General features: G+C 34.8%; 1 protein-coding gene across 1 annotated transcript in view; it reads right to left on the bottom strand.

The window, feature by feature from the left end:
• LOC143236072 (titin-like) overlaps positions 1 to 13,451 on the bottom strand; it is a 162,224-nt gene that overhangs the window by 94,560 nt on the left and 54,213 nt on the right. Inside the window, 10 exon segments of the mRNA XM_076474339.1 lie at positions 58 to 201; positions 4,219 to 4,473; positions 4,616 to 4,759; positions 5,878 to 6,132; positions 7,023 to 7,166; positions 7,556 to 7,813; positions 9,740 to 9,883; positions 10,273 to 10,530; positions 12,456 to 12,599; positions 12,989 to 13,246. Of these exon segments, the coding sequence (XP_076330454.1) occupies positions 58 to 201; positions 4,219 to 4,473; positions 4,616 to 4,759; positions 5,878 to 6,132; positions 7,023 to 7,166; positions 7,556 to 7,813; positions 9,740 to 9,883; positions 10,273 to 10,530; positions 12,456 to 12,599; positions 12,989 to 13,246 (2,004 nt within the window).

The raw sequence follows: 13,451 nt of genomic DNA, 5'->3' as shown, positions 1-13,451 counted from the left end.
AAACTTACTCTAGTTTTTCAAACAACTTAAAACTATGAAACAAAAATTGAAACTCACTCTGACACATAAGTTTAGCAGATACTTCTGCTGTTCCCATGCTGTTTGTAGCTCTACAGGTGTATGATCCTGTATCTTCAGGAACCACAGACAAAATAGTAAGTGCAACATAACCAAAGTCATGGTAAAGACGATACCTATGGCCTGTCAAGGTAAAACAAGTACCCAATAAAAGATTTATTATTTGAAGATTCAAAGAATATAATTTTAATATTGTTACTAATACCAAACACACCATCCTTTACTTTAAAAAAATCCCTTCAATATTTAGTAAGAAATCGTTGAATATTTACCGTTTAATGTAAAAGATACACGAAAAGTAAAATATGCATTACAGCCTTCTGCATCGAAACGCCCTCTTATAGCAAGGCACCCTTAATATTAAAAATGAGTCACGTAAAGCTGGATTCCATACTTATTGTATTAAATTTCTGAATTTTAGGCCCTCCCCATTTTGTTTGGTGTATGCAGAAAACGAGCGTTCATAAGTTGCATTTTGTCAGCAGGAGGTTCTCAGGGGTGGATAAGCTGTGCCCTTTTTCTTTGTTACTGGTCACAAAATTTCAAAGAGTTTCTCTTCAGAGAATGAGCTACTAAACATTTCTCATTTATTTTCCGTTTATATATTTTACTGTCAAAGTGAAGTAGAAATTCGATGAAATAAAGCAGCAAGTCACCGCTTATGTCTTTAGACTATTTATGTGACACCGTAATATGATACTCTCGAGAACAACAAAAAGAGTGTTCTGGTGTTTTCTTATAACAAAGCCATTTTGAGCTGTCTGATATGTCCCCCAAGGGGAATCGAGTCGTTGATTTTAGCATTGCAAGTCTGAAGACTTACTGTTGTCCAACCGACTTGACCTGTGCTCCAAGAATGTGAATTTTATCAGTTTGTGTATTCTACAGTGTTTACAACCATAATTCCATTTAGTGCCCGTATTAAAACGAGACTAACGACACCGTTCTTAATCTAGAATACCGAGATGTCCATTACTGCAGTATTTATTGTAGTTATTATTTGTTTGTTTTTGAATTTCGCGCAAAGATACACGAGGGCTATCTGTGCTAGCCGTCCCTAATTTAGAAGTATAAGACTAGAAGGAAGGCAGTTAGTCATCACCACCCACCGCCAACTCTGGGGCTACTCATTTACCATCGAATAGTGGGATTGACCAAACGAATAACATCCCCACGGTTGAAAGGGCGAGCATGTTTGGTGCGACAGGGATTCAAACCCACAACCCTCAGATTACGAGTCGAACGCCTTAACCCACCAGGCCATGCCGGGACAATTGTGGTTATAAATAGTAGACTGAAAACTCTGCTCTTAAAGACGTAGATTCGGTTGCTTCTAGATGCCGGTTACTCGAGGTTCTAATATGTTTAGTTTAAATTAAATATACAAAAAATAAAATAAAATATAGAAATCGTTGAATTTATTAAAAAATGATAAGTATTAACTGTATTGAGAAATATACTTACATTTATCAGTGTTAACTAAATGAACTGGAGGTTAGCTATCCAACTGATAATAACTCCTGATGTTTTTAACAGCTTATAATGTTAAAAAGATGAAGCTAATAAAAAAAACTGTGTGAATGTAACAGGTTATAAGGTTTAAAACTTATGTGAATGATACTGAGATTTGGCATCACAAAAATACACGTTATAGTTACGTTTAACGTTAACCTGTGACATAGAAGTTAAGGTGAATTTTTTCATTCCTCTGGATAATTAAACGAAACATTTTTTTAATTATGTGGCTTTATAAAGTTCTGTATACTGGCAAGGATCTGGCTATTTTGATAACTATCGTACTTTATTTCTAGTCCGTCAGTTAGTGAGGTTGTTGGACACGTGCTGCGGGAAAATGCGTGAATATTTCTGTTCAAGTTTCATGATGTGGTAAGTTATGTAGATCTCAGAAGTAAACAACAGTAAGTTGTAAGTAATGGCAGTCTTTACAAAACTGTAAAGTATAACACCAGTATTAAAATGGTAGTCATGGCTGAACCTATGGAGAAGTCGAGGCATTGTTCTCTGTTGTTATTTGTCTCACTGTATTCACTGTTACAGAGACACACATACGTAATTGGAATTTATAGCTGGAAACCTAAGTTTAACCTCAGTGTAATATTGTTCTAATGACAGTGCTTATAGTAATCAAATGAGGAATAAATACATTCAGGTTTTTATGCTATTGTATACTAACGCATCACATTAGATACTTTCTATTCTATTACGATGTCAGTTTCTCATATGCACTAATTATCTTATGTTCTCCAGGATTATCATGCTGTGTCATATAGCTCAGTGATATGTCTGCAAGTTTAAAACACTAAAACTCGGGTTTCGACACAGCACAGATAGTCTATTGTGTATCTTTTTAAATATTCAGATTATTATTTGAATTTTCCTAAAATAAACTTGATTTACCCAAAAACGTGCTTCAAAAAATTACCTCAATAACATGTCTGCGAAATAATGTATGCAAAAACGTGAATCATTTCAATACTTACCACTTCCTTTGTATGTGTGTGGAAGATATTGCAAAAATATCAAGATACACATTTACAGAACGTTTCTCAATATTCATATTAATCTTGGTTGTGACGTCTTGATGTACAATAATTTTACTCCAAAAACTGAGTGTCTAGAGACCATTGAAGTTTGGTTTGTTTCGAATTTCGCGAGGGCTATCTGCGCTAGTCGTGCCTAATTTAGCAGTGTAAGACTAGAGAAAAAGACAGCTAGGCATTAACATCCACCACCAACTCTTGGGGTACTCTTTTTCCAACGAATAGTGGGACTGACCGTCACCTTATAACGGTCCCACGGCTGAAAGGGCAAGCATGTTTGGTGTAACGGGGATTCAAGATCGCAACCCTCGGATTACGAGTCGTGTGCCTTAACCATCAGGCCATACAGGGCCACCATTGAAGGGAATGTAGTTAATAAATACTAGAAGCACTTTGCACGCTAACTGTGCCTTGCTACTACAGCTGCAAAACGTTGCGCCACCAGCGTTTTCTTTTGCAGGCCAGTTGTAGCTTGTTAGTGCATATGCAACTTGTGGCATCATCTTTAACATCTATATACTTGATTCATGGTTATTTCCTGACCTAATGGCAGTACCTGTGGGTACAGATGGACAAATGGCTGGAAAAAAGTCCAAGAAGGAATAACCAGTTACAATTCAGTTAAAACGTGCAGAGCCAAAGAACACATCGTTTCGAAGGTGTTCTCCGTGGAAGAACTCAGAAACAAAACCTCAAGCTAGTCTAAAGAAATGATGAGAGCTATGATTATAAAAATGAAGCTTCATACCGCTCACATAACCATAATAAATCATTTGCAATAGAGCAGATTTATCTTATACCATTAATAAGACAAATATCAAGTATTTGAAGGTAACGAAAATCTCACGAGCTTTAAATCACACGTTGAAATTAGCGGGTTATTTTCACGCGAAAGATGGTGGACAAAAAATGAGTCACAGCATCTAGCGACCTCTTGCGGAGTCACAGCACCTATCGATCACATATCTGTCGTGGAGTCGCAGCACCAATCGATCACATATCTGTTGTGCAATCACAACACCTATCGACTACATATCTGTCATGGAGTAGCAACACCTATCGACCACATACGTCTTGTGGAATTCATTACCCATTTCACCTACTTAACTGTGCTCTTGGAATTCGCAGATCTAGGGCATAACGTGATTCATGGAAAGAGACAACATTAGCATGGTTGTTACTCAATAAAATCTGAGCTCATTCATACGTAACTGTAGGGTCATTGTTAACAAGCAAGGAAAGTAAAATTGTTATAGAAAATACAGTCTTTGTTAAATTAATCATCGTTTATAGAAAATGTAAATAATATGCTCTATATAATGAAATGAACGTATCTATACAATAAAACATAATTTCGATATTCGATAACATTCATATTTTATATTGATAAAGAGTGAAACAAACATTAAAAATATATGTGTGTGTTTCTTTTAGCAAAGCCACATCGGGCTGTGTCCACCGAGGGGAATCAAACCCCTGGTTTTGGCGTTAAATATATATATATATATACCCAGTTTATCCTAACTTCACCTTTAATTATTCAAACAGCCTGTTTATTTTAAACAAAAGCGACACCTACCAGATGGAAGAGCAACTCCATTACGAAACCATTCCACCCTTAGAGATGAGTCATTCACTGGTTCCAAACGACATTCGAAATGTGCTTGTTGGCCCTCTCGAAGAGAAAGATCGTGCATGTGGTCAGTAAAGTTTGGTCTCACTTTCACAGCTTCTTCGACCCAGGTGTCTCGCTTGTAGCGGCTGGTGTCCTCGAGGTACTGAATTTTTTCTAAGCTTTCTGGTTGCTGAGATTCCAGTATAACCTGGCTTTTCGCTAAAACAAGGCAGTCGAATGTTTATAATCTCAAATCAGTTACCAATATAAATACATATTAATACGACTTACTGTATCGTAATATGTTACAAGCTGGAATTCTGGCATTTGTAGATAGCTGGAAAAAAATACGACAACTTACCAATACAGTTCACAGAGCATGATGTAACGGCCTGACCCAAACTACTCGTGGCCTTACAGGTGTACACCCCACTGTCTTCTGGGTAAATACTCAAAATGTCCAGTGCGACATAATCAAACTCATGTGCTGGTCGAAAACGATGTCCTGAAAAGCAATTGAACTGCATAAATATATCATATCACTTAGTGATTTGTTATTACATAAATATATCATATCACTTAGTGATTTGTTATTACATAATTATATCATATCACTTAGTGATTTGTTATTACACAAATATATCATATCACTTAGTGATTTGTTATTACATAAACATATCATATCACTTAGTGATTTGTTATTACACAAATATATCATATCACTTAGTGATTTGTTATTACACAAATATATCATATCACTTAGTGATTATTACACAAACATATCATATCACTTAGTTATTACATAAACATATCATATCACTTAGTGATTTGTTATTACACAAATATACATAACTTAGTGATTTGTTATTACATAAATATATCATATCACTTAGTGATTTGTTTTTACATAAACCTATAATATCACTTTATACGATAAAATATATAAAAATAAAATAAATAAATCACATTATATTTCTAGTAACAGCTTGACAACTTATTTTAGTGCAAAACGATGTTGGACTATTTGTTGTATCTATATTGGTTAGGGCGCTCGACTCGTAATCTGAGGGTTGCGGATTCAAATCCCCGTTGCACCAAACATGCTCGTCCTTTCAGCCGTGAAGGCGTTATAAGTGATGGTGAATCCCACTATTCGTTGGTAAAAGAGCAGCTCAAGAGTTGGCGATGGGTGGTGATGACCTGCTGCCTTCCCTCTAGTTTTACACTACACGAGCTACACGAAGGCTATCTGCGTTAGCAGTCCTTAAGTTAACAGTGTGAGAAATTAAAATACAAACAACAAACAATCTATATAGGGGAATCGAAGTTCAGGTTTGAGCGTTGTAAATCTGTAAGCCTACTGATATCCCACTTGAAGAAGTCTCTTCACACTCAAAAATGAAAGGTTGAGACATATCAATTTCTTGAATAGTTTAAACGACCTGTTTTATTTTGTTGGTTCCAGCTCAAAACGTAAATAAACTAGCCTGTTGGCTGAACAATTGTTTCATTATTGTCAATTATCCCCAGAAACTCTTTCCCAAGGTAACACAATAAAGTGTTCTACGAATACACTCGACGATTAAGTTCTCAGGTTCACATTCCAAAATAAGTTCGGCTCACCTATCCTAATGGGAACGTTGTTGATGTACCAGTCTACTTTCATCGAGGGATCCCCAACAGGGGCCAGTCGGCACTCTAAATGAATGTTGGTCCCTTCAATTACTTGAATGTTATGTAATGACTTGGTGAAAGTTGGTTTTTGGGTAATGACAGTTTCTTCTTCCATTGTTCGGCGATAGCGACTAGTATCTTCTAGTTGTTGTATTTTCTCCAAACCTTCTGGACACTGAGATTCCAAGATCACAGCCGACTTTCCTACGAAACAAAAATCTTATATAACTACATATAAACATTAGAGACACTTAGAAACTTGTATCTCTTAATTCAAGAAACTTCTCAATGTCTTCTGTGTGGTGAGATTCTCAAATATTTTAAATGAAACTTAACAAAGGAAACATCAACGTTTTTACTTACTCAATAATGTATTTGTAAAGTTAAAAAACTTTAAAACTCTACATATTTCAGTGGAAATAATTCCACCATCTTCAGGAGAATAAACCACGAAATAAGTACACATAAAGTTTATTATAAACCTATGTACATGTACAATTAACATGTTCTTACTATTTAAAAAAATTTACTTCCACAAGAGGTCATGTAACACATGATCATAAAAGATGTCCTCATTTTCGTCTTTTGTTTTTGAGCTATTAATGTTTCTTCATATGATGAAGATGGGAGTAGATAGATAACAGGAAAACGGACAGACAATCAGATTTGTGTTATATATATTATATAACTAATCAGTAGTTTGATCGAGGTTAGCCTAGCGACGCGGTAGTATTCAGATAACCCACAGACAGACAATCAGATTTATGTTGTTTTTTTATATATATAGAAAGTATCTAATTAATCAGTAGTTTGATTGAAGTTAGCCCAGCGAAGTGGGGGTAGTTGGATAACGGACAAACAATGGACAATCAAATTTATGTGTTTTATGTACAGAGATTATATACGTAATTCATAGTTATTTGCAACCCAAAACAGTTTAGGCTACATTGTGCGTTTATTATACATCAGTAACAGTGATATTACATTTACAATTAAACTTGTAGCGGCCCTCTGCCTGTTTATTCAAGTAAGTTTCATACATTTAGATGTTTTTTTTCTATTTCATCTTCAATCATTTCAAGAAAGAAACTTACCAACAACTTTCACATTAGCACTTGTATGAGAAGATCCAAGATGATTGGTTGCTCTCACAGTGTACTCCCCTGTGTCTTCTGGGTATACTGTCAAGATGTCGAGGGCAACAAAACCAAATTCGTACCGTGTTTGGAATCGACTACCTGTTGGTATCACAGGAAGGAAGAAATAGATACATATAATGTACTGGAAAAACGATTACTGTATAAAAACTATAAATGTATAAATTTCTCAAGGGGACAATAATACATTAAAAACTGTTACATCAGTTTTCTGTGACAACGGTTAATTTATTAACTTTAGTACAGATACTGTACATGGTTACATTAACCATATTTTAATCAACTTTTATTAACTATAGAAATACCTGGAATGTTAACACATATTTCTCCTACATGATTTAAAAATAGAAACAGGTAATATGTAATTATTTCAAAAATCACGTGTTTGTAAAGAAAAATTGACACTAGGCTTAACACAAAAAACAGTCACTAAATATTGTAATCACGGTGGTAAGAAACCAAAACTATACCTGATTTCAAAGGTTTTCCATTAAAGAACCATTCAACTTTCATGGTGGTGTCATTGGCGGGTTCTAGGCGACATTCTAAGTGGACTCGTTCTCCTTCCCTTAAAGGTTTGGAATCGTGAAGAGGGTGAGTGAAAATAGGTTTGGACTTAGAAAATTCTTCGATCAGATAGTGAGGCTCCTGGTGGTGAGGCCGTTCCAGATATTCAATCTGTTCTAAACCAACTTCGTGTATCGTTGTTGTATCAATAGAACTTTTGCCTACACAAAAACAGATAAAATATTTTTAAAACATCAGCCAGAACACAGACATCATGAAAGAGCTAAATCTACAGTTAGACCGAGTAAAAGTGTAAAAATATAAGCAGAATTGGATGATTTATTAAATCATGAAATAATACACAACATGACATATCACATGTAGTAGTGTATAAGATCATAATAACAGTGTCAGATAGATATTCTTTCTAAACATGTTATCTTTGTAATTACCAAGCAACTTTACTTATTCAATTAAAAGTATGTAGCATTAAACCAAGTCTAAGTAAACACAACTTCACAAGATATTTATACGCTGATCAAGATAGGTATATCTTCTCTAGAATTCGCTTACAGAAAGAACAATTATCTACATATTCTGAAATATAAACACACATGTTGGGCTGCTCGTCCTGTGTCTGGAATAAGAACTCTAAAAAAATATTGGGGTGGATAGTATGATAAATAACATAAAAATCCATTATTACCTCATTGTAAGTTTCGTATAAATTTCAAGAATTCACTATGTATATACCTATAACATGTTGTACACTTTGTAAAGATGAGGGTGACTTTGTAGGAAGAGGTAATGGCCAAATATAGGTGTTGGAGGTTCTTTCTGTTATCTGTTTTCAACATCCACCTCTTAATGTCCTTCCACAGTGTTATAAGGTATTAATTAACTGACGGTCACTGGCTATAGAATTGTCTTGTGGGATGAAGTTGTGAGGTCATGGATGAAAGTAGGAAGTGGGTATAACTCAAGAAACGGCTCTTCGTATTATTTCTGTGGTGTCTATTGTAATATCTTCATCTGCGTTAATATCATACTGCAATAATGACGGCCATTTGTTTTCATTGCATTTCTCCACAAAGAGTTCTAGTGCACTCTCTGAGATATATAAGATGCTTGTGTACTCTCCCCCACACTGGATGTATGTTCTCTTACAGAAAATTTAATGAAGTTTTTAGTTTCTTGGTCTGAGCACGTGGCGCCATTTAGAAAGATAGCTTGTTTGTTGTGTTTTAATTTCGCGCAAAGCTACAGAAGAGCTATCTGCGTAAGTTGTCCTTAATATGCAGTGTAACACTAAAGGGAAGACAGCTAGTCATCACCATCCACTGCCAACTATTGGGTTACTCTTTTACCAACGAATAGTGGGATTGATCGTCACATTATAACGCCCCCACGGCTGAAATGGCGAGCATGTTTGGTGTGGCGGGGATTCGAACCCCCGATCCTCAGATTACAAGTCGAACGCCTTAAACATCTGGCCTTGCCAGGCTTAGGATGATAGTTGACATACACTTACGACAAAAATAATAAATGCTCAACAAGAATAATAATGAAAAATGAAGGAGTCCTGAACCTCCAGTAATATGCTCATTATTTCAGACTATTATCCCACAAAGTTTGGTTGAGGTTGATTCAGTGACGTGAGAGTAGTTAAATAACAAACAGACAACAGATTTTTTGTTTGTTTGTATGTGTTTTCTATATATATATATATTATTTAACTGATCACTAGTTTTCCCGCAGCTCAAAAGACCTGAGGCTAGATTTTGTATTTACAATAAATCTGTAATACAACACATCAAATTTACAGTTAAAAGATAAATCAGAATGTCTAATGTTGTAACTGTAATAAAAGCAGCTTTTTAACAGTATATTTATTGTTAGTGAAGCAACTACAAATTTACCACTACAATCGAACCTTTTTTGCCAATAACAATAAATAATTTAGTAATTAGGTTTGTTTTTTTATCACGGTCGCTACATATTTTATTGAGTTGCTTTTTGTAATCGGTCCTGGTCGATTACGATGAGCATTGAAAACATGGCAAAAGTACATAACATTCTGTCTGTTTATTCAGCAATGTTTTATACATTCAGAAGTTTTTCATCTTCAATAATATAAAGAAACTTACCAACAACTTTCACATTAGCACTTGTATGAGAAGATCCAAGATGATTGGTTGCTCTCACGGTGTACTCCCCTGTGTCTTCTGGGTATACTGTCAAGATGTCGAGGGCAACAAAACCAAATTCGTACCGTGTATGGAATCGACTACCTATTGGTATCACAGGAAGAAAGAAATAGATACATATAATGTACTGGAAAAACGATTACTGTATAAAAACTATAAATGTATAAATTTCTCAAGGGGACAATAATACATTAAAAACTGTTACATCAGTTTTCTGTGACAACGGTTAATTTTTTAACTTTAGTATAAATACTGTACATGGTTACATTAACCATATTTTATTCAACTTTTATTAACTATAGAAATACCTGGAATGTTAACACATATTTCTGGTACATTATTTAAAAATAGAAACAGGTAATATGTAATTATTTCAAAAATCACGTGTTTGTAAAGAAAAATTGACACTGGGCTTAACACAAAAAACAGTCACTAAATATTGTAATCACGGTGGTAAGAAACCAAAACTATACCTGATTTCAAAGGTTTTCCATTAAAGAACCATTCAACTTTCATGGTGGTGTCATTGGCGGGTTCTAGGCGACATTCTAAGTGGACTCGTTCTCCTTCCCTTAAAGGTTTGGGATCGTGAAGAGGGTGAGTGAAAATAGGTTTGGACTTAGAAAATTCTTCGATCAGATAGTGAGGCTCCTGGTGGTGAGGCCGTTCCAGATATTCAATCTGTTCTAAACCAACTTCGTGTATCGTTGTTGTATCAATAGAACTTTTGCCTACACGAAAACAGATAAAATATTTTTAAAACATCAGCCAGAACACAGACATCATGAAAGAGCTAAATCTACAGTTAGACCGAGTAAAAGTGTAAAAATATAAGCAGAATTGGATGATTTATTAAATCATGAAATAATACACAACATGACATATCACATGTAGTAGTGTATAAGATCATAATAACAGTGTCAGATAGTTATTCTTTCTAAACATGTTATCTTTGTAATTACCAAGCAACTTTACTTATTCAATTAAAAGTACGCAGCATTAAACCAAGTCTAAGTAAACACAACTTCACCAGATATTTATATGCTAATCAAGATAGGTATATCTTATCTAGAATTTGCTTACAGGAAGAACAATTATCTACATATTCTGAAATATATACACACATGTTGGGCTGCTCGTCCTGTGTCTGGGATAAGAACTCTAAAAAAATATTGGGGTGGATAGTATGATAAATAACATAAAAATCCATTATTACCTCATTGTAAGTTTCGTATAAATTTCAAGAATTCACTATGTATATACCTATAACATGTTGTACACTTTGTAAAGATGAGGGTGACTTTGTAGGAAGAGGTAATGGCCAAATATAGGTGTTGGAGGTTCTTTCTGTTATCTGTTTTCAACATCCACCTCTTAATGTCCTTCCACAGTGTTATAAGGTATTAATTAACTGAGGGTCACTGGCTATAGAATTGTCTTGTGGGATGAAGTTGTGAGGTCATGGATGAAAGTAGGAAGTGGGTATAACTCAAGAAACGGCTCTTCGTATTATTTCTGTGGTGTCTATTGTAATATCTTCATCTGCGTTAATATCATACTGCAATAATGACGGCCATTTGTTTTCATTGCATTTCTCCACAAAGAGTTCTAGTGCACTCTCTGAGATATATAGATGCTTGTGTACTCTCCCCCACACTGAATGTATGATCTCTTACAGAAAATTTAATGAAGTTTTTAGTTTCTTGGTCTGAGCACGTGGCGCCATTTAGAAAGATAGCTTGTTTGTTTGTTTTTTAATTTCGCGCAAAGCTACAGAAGAGCTATCTGCGTAAGTTGTCCCTAATATGCAGTGTAACACTAAAGGGAAGACAGCTAGTCATCACCATCCACTGCCAACTATTGGGTTACTCTTTTAACAACGAATAGTGGGATTGATCGTCACATTATAACGCCCTCATGGCTGAAATGGCGAGCATGTTTGGTGTGGCGGGGATTCGAACCCCCGATCCTCAGATTACAAGTCGAACGCCTTAAACATCTGGCCTTGCCAGGCCCAGGATGATAGTTGACATACACTTACGACAAAAATGATAAATGCTCAACAAGAATAATAATGAAAAATGAAGGAGTCCTGAACCTCCAGTAATATGCTCATTATTTCAGACTATTATCCCACAAAGTTTGGTTGAGGTTGATTCAGTGACGTGAGAGTAGTTAAATAACAAACAGACAACAGATTTTTTGTTTGTTTGTATGTGTTTTCTATATATATATATTATTTAACTGATCACTAGTTTTCCCGCAGCTCAAAAGACCTGAGGCTAGATTTTGTATTTACAATAAATCTGTAATACAACACATCAAATTTACAGTTAAAAGATAAATCAGAATGTCTAATGTTGTAACTGTAATAAAAGCAGCTTTTTAACAGTATATTTATTGTTAGTGAAGCAACTACAGATTTACCACTACAATCGAACCTTTTTTGCCAATAACAATAAATAATTTAGTAATTAGGTTTGTTTTTTTTATCACGGTCGCTACATATTTTATTGAGTTGCTTTTTGTAATCGGTCCTGGTCGATTACGATGAGCATTGAAAACATGGCAAAAGTACATAACATTCTGTCTGTTTATTCAGCAATGTTTTATACATTCAGAAGTTTTTCATCTTCAATAATATAAAGAAACTTACCAACAACTTTCACATTAGCACTTGTATGAGAAGATCCAAGATGATTGGTTGCTCTCACGGTGTACTCCCCTGTGTCTTCTGGGTATACTGTCAAGATGTCGAGGGCAACAAAACCAAATTCGTACCGTGTATGGAATCGACTACCTATTGGTATCACAGGAAGAAAGAAATAGATACATATAATGTACTGGAAAAACGATTACTGTATAAAAACTATAAATGTATAAATTTCTCAAGGGGACAATAATACATTAAAAACTGTTACATCAGTTTTCTGTGACAACGGTTAATTTTTTAACTTTAGTATAAATACTGTACATGGTTACATTAACCATATTTTATTCAACTTTTATTAACTATAGAAATACCTGGAATGTTAACACATATTTCTCCTACATTATTTAAAAATAGAAACAGGTAATATGTAATTATTTCAAAAATCACGTGTTTGTAAAGAAAAATTGACACTGGGCTTAACACAAAAAACAGTCACTAAATATTGTAATCACGGTGGTAAGAAACCAAAACTATACCTGATTTCAAAGGTTTTCCATTAAAGAACCATTCAACTTTCATGGTGGTGTCATTGGCGGGTTCTAGGCGACATTCTAAGTGGACTCGTTCTCCTTCCCTTAAAGGTTTGGGATCGTGAAGAGGGTGAGTGAAAATAGGTTTGGACTTAGAAAATTCTTCGATCAGATAGTGAGGCTCCTGGTGGTGAGGCCGTTCCAGATATTCAATCTGTTCTAAACCAACTTCGTGTATCGTTGTTGTATCAATAGAACTTTTGCCTACACAAAAACAGATAAAACATTTTTAAAACATCAGCCAGAACACAGACATCATGAAAGAGCTAAATCTACAGTTAGACCGAGTAAAAGTGTAAAAATATAAGCAGAATTGGATGATTTATTAAATCATGAAATAATACACAACATGACATATCACATGTTGTAGTGTATAAGATCATAATAACAGTGTCAGATAGTTATTCTT

Source organism: Tachypleus tridentatus, chromosome 13 (assembly GCF_004210375.1).
Source record: "Tachypleus tridentatus isolate NWPU-2018 chromosome 13, ASM421037v1, whole genome shotgun sequence".
Taxonomy (NCBI): Eukaryota; Metazoa; Arthropoda; class Merostomata; order Xiphosura; family Limulidae; genus Tachypleus; species Tachypleus tridentatus.
Note: the sequence above shows the minus strand (reverse complement) of the source record. Positions and strands in the feature narration are given on the sequence as shown.